Consider the following 16601-nt stretch of genomic DNA (forward strand, 5'->3'; position numbering starts at 1 on the left):
GTTAAAGATTTTAGGCGGAGTGCTTACAATTAAAGACGTTATATGATAAACAAATCTTTATGAAAATTATACCAGAAAATATTTAAACAGTAGACACAATAAATTTAAGTTTTATTCCCAAAATATATTTATAAAATTGAGTTATTAACGTAAAAGTAATCTAAGAAAAACTTTGAAATTTATTATTAAAAATAAATTGACAAAATTAAAATTATTGCAAAAAAAAAGTAACGCAAATCTTTTCGTTTTACCTTAAACAAAAATGCTAAATTTATTTAAAAATCTTTTAAACTTTTTTCAATTTTTTTTACACAGCTTTAAACGTTATGTTAAAAAGCTTACGAGTACTGATTATTAATACTTTTCATAAAGTTTTCTAAGATAGTTTTTTTTAAATGTTAACTTACTAGTGCTTAAAATTATGTTTTAAACAACTTTTTTCGTATTCAACAAAACTGTCAGTAACTTATTGTAAAAATACATCAAACTAACAAATGCGCATCGATGTTTATGCCTCTCCAATTCCGTGATTCTGATGTGGGTCATCCGTTCCAACTTCGTGATTCTGATGTGGGTCATCCGTTCCAACTTCGTGATTCTGATGTGGGTCATCCGTTCCAACTTCGTGATTCTGATGTGGGTCATCCGTTCCAACTTCGTGATTCTGATGTGGGTCATCCGTTCCAACTTCGTGATTCTGATGTGAGTCATCCGTTCCAACTTCGTGATTCTGATGTGGGTCATCCGTTCCAACTTCGTGATTCTGATGTGGGTCATCCGTTCCAACTTCGTGATTCTGATGTGGGTCATCCGTTCCAACTTCGTGATTCTGATGTGGGTCATCCGTTCCAACTTCGTGATTCTGATGTGGGTCATCCGTTCCAACTTCGTGATTCTGATGTGGGTCATCCGTTCCAACCTCCTTTGGTGATTTGCAAGATCTAGATAACCACATCACAAAACGCATTCTTCTGCTGTTTTTTATTTATTCCTAATCTAACAATTTTAATAATTAAAAACTCTAAGTAAATCACTTCATGTCAATTACTAGTAGCTTTTGTTTCAATTGTTTAAAAATATTGAGTGTTTTATTAAAACAGTTAGAAAGTTTTTTGAAAAAGTACCAAAAAAATGTTTTAAAATAATTCTTTTTTTACAAAATGAACTTTTTAGTTAAGTATTATTTATTACCATATCTAAATTCATTACCATATCAAAACACCAAAGTTGAATCAATAAGTCACCAGGTATTTATTAACTGAACTGATTTATAATTTGTTGAGCTACTATTTATTTTAAATTTAAGAATCCTAGCCTTTCTAATTTCACACAAAGTTTATAAATTATTTCAAAAATTACAGTACAATGCTATTAAAATCCTTAATTTTCAAAACTCACCTTCTTTTCGAGGATGAAATCGCTGCTGTATCGTCCTTTCTGGAAGAAGAAGCAGCAACTTCCTCAGCAGCTTTTGGGGGTCTCTCAAAACTTGGAGTAGAATATTCAGCTCTCGTAGACGGTCCATCGCTGTACAGCGATCTAAGAACATCCGAAGTCGCTTCTCGCTCTCCGTCACCAAAAGTCCCCGGGTTTCTAAACACAAGTTGCCGATCAGTCGTTTTGTTTACAAACGTTTCGTTTCGAAAGCTCACCTTGGTTTTGGGGACGGTGTCGAAAGGCGATCTTTGGGGGCGGAGGGTCCGCGAGGTGGAGCCAGAGGGCTGTCGCTCATCTCAATCGCTACGTTCTCTGTTGAATCATCGTCTTGTACAGTGACGTCAGGCTCGGTGATTTCCCTTGAAAGTCGGCTCGTCTCGACGCGGTTCGCCAGCGCACCTCCGGTATTGCGTCTGACTGCAGTGCTGGTTTTAAATTAATAAATTGCAACCAAAGGTGTCAGCTGTTCACCTAACACTAAGATATGCTGTTTGCTGTTTGAAACGTACCAACTGTTTTTTTATTCTTGAAATGGCGCTTGGTTTTGCATTGAAAAGTTTTAAAAAGGGCGAAAACAACGAGATGTTTTTTAAATTAATTTAAGTCGACATGTTCTTTGATTTATAACACTGCTACTAACACTTAACTAATAATAAATTTATTAATTACAGTTATTAAAAATTTTAAAACTACATCGTTAGTTATATGTATTAAATTATTGTACTAAATAATAATCTATATAAAGTACAGTTTTTTACCGAGTTAAATTTATTTATATAAAAAAAAAGTGTTTTTTAGAGGATCGATATATTCAAAGTTAAAAATTTAAGTGTTTGTTAAAGTTCAAAACAGAAACTTTATTGCTCCGTCTTTTAAATTTGTTCAGTAGTTACAGAAATTTATATACAATTTAGAAGGTTGGACTAAATAAAATTTTATTGTGAAAGTCATTAATAAAAGCATTAATTTTACTAAACTCATAGTAAAACAAAAACACTAACTTTCTAATTTCTTTGTCTTTTTTTAGCTTCAAATAACAATAACAACCAACTGCGATAATAGCTATTCCAGCTAATGCTCCCAAAACTATTCCGCAGATGTAAAGGTTTGAATCTGCTGTTTCAGGTGAAAATTCATTTAGTGAGAATAAGTACGCCGGTGATTAAAACTAAAAGCAGTTTAATGCGTTTGAATACGCGTACTTTTTGATTTGAAAATTTTTAAAAACCTTAGTTTACTATAAAAACTAATAAACAAAAATATAAAGCAATGTTTATTTAAATAAGCTTTATAATACTTTTTTAAGCCAAACTTTGATATATTTTTAAAAACAGCTGATACTTTTTATGATGTTGATTCTTTTTGTTAAATTATATAATTATTTAGGGTAGTCTCTCTATACTATCGTTGTATTCAAATAAAAAAATTACAATAACTAACATTTATAAATTAGTTAATAATTGTATAACTATAATTTTTTCATTCAATATATAGTTGAGTCTACTTTTGATTTTCTTTAACACTATTTTTCACTTACGCTTCGGCTGATCCTTCATGACACACTTGAAGTCCACAATTTCCTGGTTGGACACCTGGAACGTTGACCGGATGCAATCATGAGTGTTCTTGTCGCACTCCACACTGCCTTCCTTGCACAGTATGTCTAGTGAAAAAATACATACTAAACCTTTTTTTTTAAGAGTTCTACATACTTCTATTTAGTGTCATCGGACAAACCTAGAATGTCTGTAAACACTGGTTTAAGGTGGTTATAACTGGACTAGTTTTTGTGCGTTACTAAAAATGTATACTGAAAAAATTATGTATTTGAATCATTGAAAAGAAATATGAAAACTTTTAAACTCAAATGGTATTGTTCAAATTCATATTGTTTATATTAACATATTTTTAGCATATTAATTGTTCAAAATAAAGTTCCTACTTGTTATACATCTAGTACGAGAAAATTTGAACATTTATACTTAAAGTTCAGAAAAGTGTTTAAAAAAAAACGTTATTAAACAAAGTTAAGTTCATTAGTTATACATTTTTAACTTCAATTTAAAATTGTTTTATTTAAGCAACGAAAATTAAAATATCATTTTAACTTTATTAAAAACTGAGAATAAAAAATATTACAAAATTCAATGTTTCAACAAATTTAAACACTTTAAAAGTAGTGCTTAATTAAGGTGCAAACACTAAAACATCCGTTTACCTTAAAAGTATTTTAAAAAGTATGCTTTAATTTATAGTACACTTGATTTTGTTATAATTTTACTGTATTCATTACCAGATAAACTTGCAAAAAAAGCCAGATTACTAAAACGGCTGTTTAAAAATAAAATTTTACTCCAACTTATTATTAAATATTAGTTGTATGTATACACTTTTTAAATTGACTTACATACAGCCAATTCTTCTTTTACCCTGGCACAAACGTTATAATTGACTTGCAAACCAACGAAGTTTATGTACTTGACACTAACGCAACGTTGGTTTGTTTGGCATACTTTTGTGCATTCGCCTGTTTGATAAACTTTTGACTACTAAACTTTTTTAAAGCAGAAAATTTTATAATAATTAGTTCTAGGGTCAAAGCTACATTTAATAGAAAAAAAAGCTGCATCACTGTATTTTTTTATAAGCACAACTAAAACAATTTTTTTTATGTTAATTATACATTAGATTTTTTTGTATTTTGGTATCAAATTAGTCACGTAACTATTAAACATAACAAGGCAAAAGCACTGAGTCATTCAAAGTGCATGTCTTTTAGATGTTGTTAAAATAAGCTTGGATTAAGCTTTAGAACTAATCTAAACAGTTTGCTGAAATTTTAAGCTTCAAAAACAGCTTGAATTGCTTACAAAGTCAAAGCTGCGCGTGAAATTAAGAAAGTCGAGCCAACTTTCAATTACCTTCAAAGTCAGCTACTGCGCAGGTCTTCTGTGTGGTGTCTAGGAACCATCTACAGTACCGGTCGAATCCAAAACAATTGTAGCACATTTCCTTGTCTAAAAACATCTTTTTTTTAATTACTTATAACACTTTTTAGTTTTTTGATAATTTAAGTTTACATTTTATGCTGTACTCAAGATACAAAAAGTTTATAGCTTGAAAGCATTTGAAACGACTAAAATCAACTTTTGTATTAAAGTATTTTGATACTTAGTTCCAAATTACATAATTTTAAAAACAACTTTACAGTCGACTAATAAAGACACTTGTACTTGTCGTTTAAACAGAAGTAAGCCTTTACATTTTTGTCTTTTTTTATTTTTTGATCAAAACCTAATATATTTATTGTAAAATGAAACAAATATAATTTAGTTTTAAATGCTGTACTCAGACTTTCGAACTGAGCTGCAAATGCAAACTTATGCATAGATGTAATAAAAAAAGTTTATTTGCTTCAAATGCTTAGGTTTTAAAAAAACATTAGCTTTAAATCAAACACTATAAAAACCATTAATGCAAAATTTATAAGTTCTAAAGCTTGCGATTTTATGTATGTATTTTATAAACTTAAAAAAAATTTCAACTTACATTCGCTGCAAAGTTCTCCACTGTACCCAGGTGGGCACTGACACACAAATCCATTATTCTCTGTTGTTTTACAATCTCCTCTAATACATGAGGAAAGAGCACAGGTGTCCTTGCCTGCTCCTTTTGTTCAATAAATGTTACTAGTTATTTGTTTGCATAAACCAAGAAGTTAAGGGAGATAATAAACTTTTTTTGACCCCGAATACGGCTTAACTTGATTTACTATTTTTTATTTAATTATATGATAATAATTTATTTATTAAAGATTTTTGTCGTTATTTCATTTTAATTAATTAATTTAATATTACGTAGACTTTTGTGCTACATGCATAGAGTGTACTAGTTTAGAAAATCAACAATATTTCGTTTATGGAAAACCTGTTTCAAAAACTCAAAAAGTTAAAAAAAAAACAATATTTTTTTATAATAAAACGTTATTTAAAGTTAACAATTATATAAAGTTTGTAAATATTTGTGCCGTTAGATTAGTCAATTAAACTAATTACATTATAGTGACATGACGCTACATTTACTTTGTTTTGAATTGTTCTTTTACACAAACTAATGCTTAATAATAAGCGAATATTTGTATTTAATACTTTAATTTTAATATAATAAGTTTTTTGTATAAAAAAACAATTCAAAGTAACCGTAGCGTCATGTCAATTATAATGTAATTAGTTTATTTGATTTTTCTAATAGCACAATTATTTAGAAACTTTACATCAAAGCTTTAGTAATTAACGAAAAATTGAAACTATAAAATAATTAAAATAAAGTAGTTTGCTAAAAGTAATGATGCTAAAGCAAGAATTAATTTAGTTTTTATTTACAGAAAATATTTCTTTTTTTTTAATGTAAATACCTTTTTGTACTTAACAATATAGAAATAAAATTATTATAAAAGCTAATTTAAGTATTTATACTAATATGAAACGTATATATAAAGTTTGAAAAGTTAAAGTAAGTAAAATTAAATACGAACAACTTAAAAGAATTTTCAAAGTTATTCGGTTATGTTTTTTATGAAATAATTTCTTTTAAATCCAAAAAAAAACTAAAAATTTACGTTTATACACTTTCGATAAAAACGTCACAATAACTCAAAAACGAGTTTAAAAAATAAATTGTGCTCACGAACTATATCATATATTTTTAATAAATCTTTTTTAGTGTTTTTTCTTTTTTTCAGTAACAAAATCATTTATTTTCTTGCTCTTTTTAACTACAGAATAGTTGTTTAAATCCATAAAAATATATTATCTATAGAAAATTGAATTTAAAATATTTTACTGTAGACTTAAAATAAGCTTTTTCAAAAAAAAAATTTTAAAACTTATAAACACATAATCTAAAAAACTTTTCAAGTATCTACTAAACTTTAGTTTTAAGATATTTGTTACGATTATTTTAATATGTAACTATTTGATCGATATTAAAACAGTTTAAGATAGAAACTTAAAATAGTTCAACACAAAGTTGCAAGTTTCGTTTTAACAGCACTTGAAGTAAGTTTTGTAATAACTACTTGATTATACAAACTTGATACAACAATGATTACATAAAAACCAATAAAACTGATTATTTTTCGGTCCGATTTAGATACCTTAAACAAACGTTAAACAACAAAAAGTTTAAAAAAAACCTGTGATGGTTTCAGCCCGTGAAAAATGTGTTGCCAGCAGGAGTAGGATAATTTCTTTTATCATCATTTCGTAACGGGGTTGTGTCAAAATAGAACTGCAAAAAATAAAATACACAACGAAACACAAACGCGTGATGATTTCTTGGGGAGCAAAGAGCAGTTTATCTGCCTAGGATAATGTTTTTATTTTGTAAAAATGTTAAATCTTAAACAAGCAATTAAATTTTGAATTATGAGACATGAGAGTTAACAGAATGCAATGCAATCTATGTTGCTCAGCACCCTCTATGAACTCCCGCGTTTCGCACTTATGTGTACTTTTAAAATTTTCCCATTTTAAATAAATATAAAATTCCCATAAATCTATTTTGAACATTACATAGTTAGTTAGGCTTTAAGTTTATAACTAAAAAAATTGCTTTTATCAGATTAAAAAGCCAAACTTTTAGAATATTGTTGAAAAATTTAAAAAAATGCTAAAATATAATATAAATTTGATAATATTGACTAAGTTATAATACTAAAAATTTATAAATACTTTTCTATCAATATCAATTTCAAAAGGTTTTGTCGTTTTACTTTTATCAAAAATGATAGTATAAAATATATTTTAGAAAAATTTAGTCTTAGCAATTTATTTTATTAAGGTTTTTTGATTAAAAAACGAAACTACAAAATTTACAATCTATCTCTAAAAAAGTTTTAAGGCTGTTTTTTTTTTAAAATAATGTATCAAAAGTCCTGGAAATAAGTAAATATTAATTTTCTTACACATAGTAAAAGCACGAACACAAAAGTAAAACTAAAAATATAATGTTAAAAATATGTTTAAATGACTTTAAAATACAAATACCTAATTTAAAACTAAATCGAAAGTTTTTATTTTAAACTTACACTTAAAAGTAGTTAAAAAATTAAAATCAAAGAAAGTATGTAAAAAATTTTATTCAGAAACATTAACTAACTTCAAAGTCTAGTAAGATCCAAATTGTTTGAAACTGTGAAGTTTTTTAATTAACCTCTTGTAGCTTTATTTAAACTCTGAAAGTTAAAATCAACCAAATTTATAGACTTCCTTTAAAAAAATTTTAAAATAAATGTAATTCGTGAACAAATAAATACACTAAAACAAATATATTAAGTTTGTTTATATGTTTGAATTACGTTTTACAAGTGCTAAAATAAGTATAAAGGACTAAATAAACTAAACAAGTATAAACTGCTATAACTAAGATAAAAAAGTATTTCTTAGCAAAATCATTAAAAAAAGTGTACATTGCTGCAGATTTCAGAAACGTACCAATCTACGTGCTTACTCTGGACTACTTCTTTAATTCAAAAACAATCAAGTTAATTTGCACGTATTAATTACAATATCAAATGAATTTTATTTAAAAACTTATTACATAAAAATTTTATAACATTTAGTTCAAATACGCGTTAACATAAATACTTTAAACTAAACATAAATACTTTAAACTAAAAATTACTTCTAAAAATCTCAATTTTAAATTTTTTGGCACTAAGTACAAGAAGTTACTTTAAATGAAGTGAAGGAAAATTTTCAGTGTTTTTTTTTCGAGAAAGTAAAAAAAAAGAGTATGGTTGTGCTCATTATTGTTTCTCAAAACAATACATACAGTTAAAAGCTAATTAGCTAGAAAGTCATGAGTTTAAAGCTGCTTATACTCTCAAAAACTAGTTTAAAAGCCAAAAAATAGTTTTAGGTTTAATTCAAAAATTTTTGAATACATCCCAATATTTTCTTCAACACAAAATATAAAATGTTTTTGAACTTTGTCAAAATTAGCTTACTTAATTTTAGCAATAAATAACTATATTGAATGCAAGTAACGCGTTTTTGTTTTGTAAATTTCTTGTAGCTGTAAATTGTATTTTTATATTTACGACTAAATGTGTTAACCTTTATGTAGTAGTTAAAAGTTGCATCAATGCAAAAAGTTGACTTAACATCAAAAAAGTTAACTGTTTTTTTTTGTCGATAGAAAACAGAACAAAGTTAATTTGTTTATAAAACAATTCTTATTTAGTTATATTCAACTACTTTCTTATCAAAAAATACTACATATAAAAACTTTAAGCTGTAGCTACATATAAATTTAACTCTTAAGAAAAATGTTTCAAATAATTCTGCAAGTACGAGCCATGAAGTTCACAGCAAAATTTTGATTTAAATGTAGAAAAATAAGTATAAATAGCTTCTGTTTGTTAATTTAAATATAAATAGTATAGGTCTGTACATTGTTCACGAACAATGAGTAACATGAACTAAAACTAGTAGCAACGAATCTTTTTATTAACGTTTATTTTGGAAAAAGGTGTATAAAGTAGCCAATTACCAAAACTTATCAAACTCTAATAAAAAAATAAAACTAGGGATCATAACAGTTATCGCAATGTTTAATAAAAGTTTTAATGATTAAAAATATGGATATGTAAGCTTTTAAATCAGAATTGTTTAAAGCAACTGAGTGGTTTGGCAATATGTAGTATATGTACTAAATCTAGCGTAAAACAAAAAAAACTTTCAAAACTTATAGAATTATAACGCTATAACAGTAAACTTTTTTTTAAGTTTGACTATATTTTAATTTTATTATTTGTAGGATTGATATCCAAGAGATGTTTTTGTGCTAATGATTTTAAGATTTACTGTTTATGTAAACCAAACTTTATATAGTTCAGATTTTTTTAATATATTCTTAACTTTTTATTTAAATTCTTTAAATTTAGGTATTTAAGTACCAGTTTTATTAAGAGTTGTTTATCTAAACAGTGTTACACTGTACGATCTAACAGTTGTTTTCTTTAATATCTGTAATATATTTGGTATATCATAATATATTTTTTTATTAAAAAAAATCAGAATAATTTTGTTATATAAAATCTATTTTATATTGAAACAGCTTGTTTCACATATTAAAGTTCTTAAAAGTCGATTAACCAATCTTTTATTAATAAATGAAAACAATTTATTTTACTACGCCTATCAAACGTGTTACGTTTACTTGTGTACAACTGTAAAGAAATAATAGTTTCAAGACAAAAACAAAATTTACTAAAGCTATGTAATTTTATTTTTATTATAAATTTTTATAGTAAAAAGTACAATTTCTTTTTTTTAATAATTTTTGTTTTAAAAAAGCTTAAACAAAAACTCTGTTATTAAGACACCTTACAGTAGCCTCAAAGTTGCGCTAAACTTGACAAAGAATAGGAAATTTTGTATAAAATAAACCTACTTTAAAATCTTTATAAAGTTTTTTCTCTAATGTAGCCCTAGATTATATCAACTAAATTTATAAAAATAATTAAAAAAAGCTAAAAAAAGAGTTATTAGACTAAAATAGTAGCTTCCTAATTTCTTTTCGATTTAGTATTTTGAATATCAAAAAGTAGGCTTGTTTTAAACTTTAAAATATAGCAAACTAAACTCATAGTTGAATTGTTTTTAATAATATTTGTCCACTGTTTTTTGTTACTATTTACTCTGCTTTTTAAACGTCACTACTGAACTAAGAAGCTTTTACACTTTTGAGCGAAAAAAGAAAAACTTAATGTTACTTTTAGGTAAATAATTGATAAAATATTAAAACCGTACACAAATTAGAACTTATAAAAAAGGTTAACATGATTAATGCTTTATCTTTATAAGTACTGAAATATTTTCATATGTTTTGTAAAAGCTTCAATTTGTTTTTAACTTTTTTTGATGCTTAAATGTGGACTTAAAAATTTAAATTTTAATAAAGATATTATTGATAGCCTAAATATTATTATTAACTTCTATTTTGTTTTAGTGATCTATTTTATTTGAATGATCGTTCTATCTGTAACATAGCTCCTTGATTTATTAGAAAATTCGAAATCATGTTCTAGTTATCTAAGTTATTAAATAAAATATAGTAGCAAAAAAATTTGAAATAAATGTTTTTATACTTTACAGTTGATTTGATGTAACGAAATGTTATAATGTTTATAATGCACATTAAAAAATATTTTTTTGTTTATCAGTATTTTTTTTATGAAATTGAAAGTTGAGTTATCAGGAACTCATTGTATATCTTTCAATTTATGCCTGAGTAGATAAACACTATTAGGTTTCTTAATTAGACAACGTCGATTTGAAGTACAGTAAACAATTAGCGATGATAAAATTTGAATTTGAAATGAAAATTCAATTTAGTATTTAGCTTTGAATGATGAAAATAAAATTACAAAGCTTTACTCTTTTTTGAGTTTCTGAATATATTGTTCAAGTAAAAAGCACTTCGAAATATATAATTTAAAAACTTTTTTTTTTGTTTTTATGTAATTAAACTTATTTATATAAAATTTACAACATTAGTACTATACGAGATGATTAGTTAGCTAGAATGTTGAAATTAAAACTTGTCGACTAGCTGTTTAAAAACTCGATACTTAATAAAAAATAATGAATAACTTCACCAATTGTAAACTTTTAAAAATCTGTTTATATAGTTTTATTACATGTGTATTTGCTTTTAAAAAGGTTTTATAGTCAGTTTTTTTTTTATATCAATTAAGGATATTTATTTTCGTAGGTAATAGAAATTATATTATAAGGCTTAAAACTTAAATACCTTAAAAAATATTACAATTCTTTTCTTGAATTTTTTGGGTGTTCTATGAACTTAAAAAAACGTCTGCTATGTATAAATTACGATTGTAGTTTAACAATGAAATAAAAAACATTGCAAGTAGAAATTTTGTAGTTGAAGTCTTTCCATAGAATAACTTAATATTTGAAAAATATAGTTAACATACTAGTCATCAAAAGAATAAATTCTTTTAAGTAAACAAAAAGTATTTATAAACACTTTAGTTGCTAGCCTTCAAACCAGGCACGTGGCTTGGTACGTTTCTGTAAATCTACAGAAACGTATACTTATATGCGAAAAAACTTGCTTTTATTTCAGCTTAAAAAGACTCTGCTTTCTTAGCTTTAAGTATTCATTTAAACTTAGTTATGCACTTCTGAGAGATAATTTCGACATGTATGTATTCTCTAGCGTTTTTAGTGTCGTAAAGATTAAACGAATTAAATACATCTAAATTGTAACATTTAGTGCGTTAAAGCTTTTAATTTGACAAAAAGCTGCATGCAAAAATGATCCTAATGAAAGCTGTAGCTTCAAAAATCAAAATCATACAATTTTATGTTACAAAAATTTGCAAAACTTGTTGTTACTATTGACTACGTTAAATGTTTGATTTAATGAATATAAATGTTTTTAAGTTAAATTGTGATTTCTTATACTTATTTTTAATAAATGTTTTCTGGGTTTACACAAGTGGCAACACATAAAGAGTCATATGGGGTGTGGAGCAAAATAAATTACCTTGTATACACTTATCACTCGTACTTCAACATTCCATTTTTAATGTATTAACATAACTGCAGAGTTTCAGATTAAGTTCAATAACATTAGAGGTAGCTGTGTTCCAGCTAGGACTTTATCACGCGTAATTTCATAAGTTTAATTTTTGTAGATTCGTAACTTTTTTGAGCTAGCCACGTCCCTGCTTCAAACTATTAAGGCTTTCGAATTTCTGTTATTTAACCTATGTCTTGCTTTTAATCAGCTTTAGTGAAATCATCCAGCTTATGAAGTATAAAGTCACAAAATTATAAAACTATCGACTTAATTTCTATACATTTTATTAGCACATATGCCCTTTAAAAAGAAGCTAAAGTTTTGTTCTGTAGACATACAATGAAATTGAAGCAATCGCGAAAGCTGCAGAAAATGCAATGAAAACGTAAGCTATAGTGTTGTCTATAGCTTTTTCAGGGTTATCATCGCCATCATCATCACCATCATCATCATCGCCACCACCATTTCCTCCGTTTCCACCATTTTCATTATTTTCTTCATCTCCATTATTTCCTTCATCTCCATCATTTCCCTCAACTCCGCTTTTTCCCTTATCTCCATTAGTTCCAATGTTTTTTTCGGTGTTGCTTTCGTTTGCTTGATCTACTGGTTTGCTTGAGTCTGTTATTTTAGAAATCAAAACAATAAAAATTATAATTGGATTTCAATTTACTAACTAAGGTAGGTGCAATATGCAGCAAAACTTACTACTTTACGGTTTTTTTATTTTGTTACTATCATGGTATACTATCAAAATCCACCCGCGTTCAAAATCCACCCAGTTTTTTTTACATTTTCTATATTTTTTTAACTTTTTCAGATATTTTTAGATAGTTTTTTATTTATTTTTCACTATCACTGTTACCCCTAACCCTTACCCTCGATCGGTAAGCGGTTCTCGAATTTGACTGAAAGGATTTTGATCGGATGGATTTTAAACGTGTCCCACTATCATCTTGCTTAAGCCTAAATTAAAATAACACAAAAAGATCACACTGAAAAATTCACATAAGTAAGTTACACTTAGTTTCTCACAACAACGACACGTGATGACGTCATAAGGGAATTAGTCTTAAAACGGTAGGACTTTTTTATTTAGGTATATGCAAGGACTATTCCTTGGTCTCAACAGGTCTCGACAATTTTAATTTCAGAGAGAAATTAATTTTTAATTTATATTTTAATTTTTAATTTAATGCTTCACCCTAAGGGATAATTTGAATTTAATTATAATTTCTTGCATTATTGCATTTTTTTAGTTATCCATAGTCTTATGTTTATTTTATTTTGCAGGCCTGAATATCTCTTAGGGGTGAAGCATTGTTGCCTTAGTGTGAATAAATAAATAAAAAATTAACTTTTTTGTTTATTTAAGTTATATTATGTAAACTAAGAAAAGTAGTGGCTAGACTTATTAAAATATTAAGGATAATTTTTTTATTTAAGATTTAGTAAAGAAAAATAAACAAAAACCTCTATACACTTAAACCAATTTTTTGATATATAAGTATTTTTTGTAAATTATATTTTGTAAACTAACAAAAGTAATGGCTTGGCATATTAGATAAAATTTGGATAGTTTTTGTATTTAAGATTTTATAAACAAAGTTAAAAAGTTTAATTTTAACACACATAAATCAATTGTTTGATTTATTATTGTACATATGTAACTTATTTTTAGTAAACTTAAGAAGTAGTGCTTGGCCTTGTGTGTACTACTTTAAGGGCACTATTTTATAATTTGAACAAAATTTTCAATTATTGAATATTAACAAAAAATAATTTAAATAAATGTACATATAAATAAAACTTAAACTTTATTTGTATATAAGTTGTTTTTTTTTCGTTTAGAAAATCTTAACAACAAAAACTATCCGTAATATTTATATAAGTCCTAGACACTGTTTTATTTTTCATTTAATTACAGCAACATCTCAATACTACGCTAAATTTAAAAGAAATCACAAAATTATGGGCAGAACTGATTGAAGTAACTCTACACATAAAATAGTGCCCTTAAAATAGTACACATAAGACCATGCGACTATTTCTATAAGTTTACTAAATATAAATTAAAAAATAAACTTTTAAATCAAACAATTGGTTTAAGTGTATACAAGTTTTTGTTAATTTTTTTTATTAAATCTTAAATAAAAAATTTCCATAATCTTTTAATAAGTCTAGCCACTACTTTTGTTAGCTTACAAAATATAATTTAAATAAATATGCACATAAATCAAATATTTAGTTTATTTGTATTTAAGTAGTTTTTTATCTTTTTGTTTATAAAATTTTAACTACACAAACTATCCATTATACTTATATAAGACCTAAACACTGTTTTTTTTACTTAATTGTAGCAACATCTCAATACTACCCAAAGTTTAAATAAAATCATATCAAACTATGGGCAGAATTGATTGAAGCAATTCAACACATAAAATAGAGCCCATAAAACATTACACATAAGACCAAGCCACTATAAATTTACTGAATATAAGTTTTAAAAAACTTATAAATCAAATAATTAATTTAAGGGTATACAAGTTTTTGTTTATTTTGTTTTATTAAATCTTAAATAGAGAAATTATCCATAATCTTTTAATAAGTCTAGCCAATACTTTTTTAGCTTACAAAATATAACTTAAATAAATGTGAATACAAATCAAACTTCTAGTTTATTTGTATGTTAGTTATTTTTTATTTGTTTTTTTATAAAATCTAACTACAAAAACTATCCATAATATTTATATAGACCTATACACTATTTTATTTTTCATTTAATTGCAGCAACTTAATTGCAGCAACATCTCAATAATACCCATAATTTAAATGAAATCACATTAAATTATGGACAAAATTGATTGCAGCAATTCTACCCATAAAATAGTGCTCCTAAAATAGTACCCGTAAAAAGACCGACCCGTCTTAAAAGCTCACATACTAACTTGTACGCTCAATTTTGTTTCTGAAGTTATGGAGCAACTAAAAGTTTTTAAGTGTAAATCAAAAGCATTCAACGCAGTTTTAGTTACCATGACTTCACCACGCGTCACTGCGTACTTACGTCACTGCTTACCATGACGTCACTTATATTATTTCACAACTTAAACTTACCATCTCGGCCCTCAGCAGGTTGACCCGTTTCGTTATGATCTTTTTTCTCGTTCTGGTCCCCAGCTAAACAAAATAATAATTATGATAAATGACCAAATACAAGTTTAAATGCTTTAGATTTTTTTTATCCATACTCATTTTTGTTTGTACTTATCGTAAAATACGATAAGTAAAAACTAAATTTAAAATATTGTTGTATTTAATTAACGTTACTCTAGTTTGTCAATAAAGTATATAGCACATAAAACTAAATTTAAAGAATATTTGATAGTTATTAGTTATTTTGTACAAAAAACTGTATCAGTCTCAAAACACAAAACTTTATACTTTTATTAAAAAGTATATTATTTTAATTTCTAATCAAAGGTAATTTTATATTTTTCACTAACGTTGTGTTACCCCATCTGCTTTTGGAGTGCAAGTGAACTCAGAAATTTGATACACATAAATGTTGTAGGTCTTTCTGACGCAATCATGAGTTTCTGCTGGGCATTTAGTATTCCCAACTTTACAACTAAAGTCTAAAAAAATACATCGCTTTTTTAGCTACCATTAGAGTTAAAGTTTTTAATAATTATTTGTTTAGGTACCAACAGTCGAGGAATTCAAGTTTTATGGATATTAAACTAATATAATTATATTTTACATAAAAATAAATATATTCAATAGCTTTGATTTTTCTTTAAACAACTTGTTTACTGTAACAAGTACTAGAACACCTGCTAATTTCTTAACTTAGAAAATAAGTATTTTTCAAAACTATAAAGACAATTTAAAAGCTTTTTTTTTAATTCTAAAACTTGAAATAAATATTTTAAAAGTTTTAGTTTGTTTGTTTTCATACATTCGTATACATATATAACTTGTAAACAGTACTACAGTTCAGAATTTTCGGTTCAACTTACGTTTGGCGAGGTCTTTTTCAACCTTGCTGCACACTTGTTTGCTCACTTGTTTGTTAAGTGCGTTCAAGTAACTAATTTGAACACACTCTGCATTTTTATCACAGTTCGAGCAGCCTTGGAAGTTTCCTGTTTAATAAAGTTTTCAGTGCTAACCAACGTTTCAAGTAGAAATATATAAAAATATGCCTTCAAGGGCACAGTGAAAGTTCATATAAAAGAAATTTTGAGTTTTTATTTAATTTAACAAGCATGCATTTTTGAAGGTACCCTGTGATTATACAAGTTTCAAGTTTCATTTTCAGGGCATAGTCATATTAGATTTATTAGATTAATATAAATCTAACTGATTCACAGAATTATAATTTTACATAAAAAACCATCAATTTTATATTTCGTGAAATGTTATCAATACCGCAATGAAATATGCTTCAGTTTATTAACTACCTTTTTTCAGACCAGTAAACTAAAAATTAAATTTTAGAAAAAACGTAAACGAAAAAACGTTAAGTTATCTCGGAAAGAATAAAA

General features: G+C 26.2%; 1 protein-coding gene across 1 annotated transcript; it reads right to left on the minus strand.

The window, feature by feature from the left end:
- Positions 1 to 508: 508 nt before the first annotated feature.
- Positions 509 to 7706, minus strand: LOC145848424 (uncharacterized). Its single transcript, XM_082953897.1, has 10 exons — positions 7597 to 7706; positions 6632 to 6726; positions 4987 to 5106; positions 4359 to 4454; positions 3845 to 3964; positions 2975 to 3100; positions 2439 to 2553; positions 1653 to 1862; positions 1399 to 1593; positions 509 to 974 (listed from the first exon to the last, which is right to left on the minus strand). Exons 2-10 carry the CDS (start codon positions 6696 to 6698, stop codon positions 509 to 511), a joined length of 1515 nt encoding a protein of 504 aa, XP_082810023.1. The 5' UTR covers positions 6699 to 6726; positions 7597 to 7706.
- Positions 7707 to 16601: the final 8895 nt, after the last annotated feature.

This window comes from Thalia democratica, unplaced genomic scaffold (assembly GCF_965202585.1).
Source record: "Thalia democratica unplaced genomic scaffold, ktThaDemo2.hap1.1 HAP1_SCAFFOLD_1411, whole genome shotgun sequence".
In the NCBI taxonomy this organism is placed as follows: Eukaryota; Metazoa; Chordata; class Thaliacea; order Salpida; family Salpidae; genus Thalia; species Thalia democratica.

Excerpts from the sequence above, each read along its gene's own strand:
- LOC145848424 (XM_082953897.1), bottom strand. The coding sequence starts at position 6,698 with ATGATGATAAAAGAAATTATCCTACTCCTGCTGGCAACACATTTTTCA. Across the intron at positions 5,107-6,631 it reads ACGGGCTGAAACCATCACAG|GAGCAGGCAAGGACACCTGT; the intron begins GTTTTTTTTAAA and ends ATTGAACAAAAG. Across the intron at positions 2,554-2,974 it reads CATGAAGGATCAGCCGAAGC|CAGATTCAAACCTTTACATC; the intron begins GTAAGTGAAAAA and ends CACCTGAAACAG.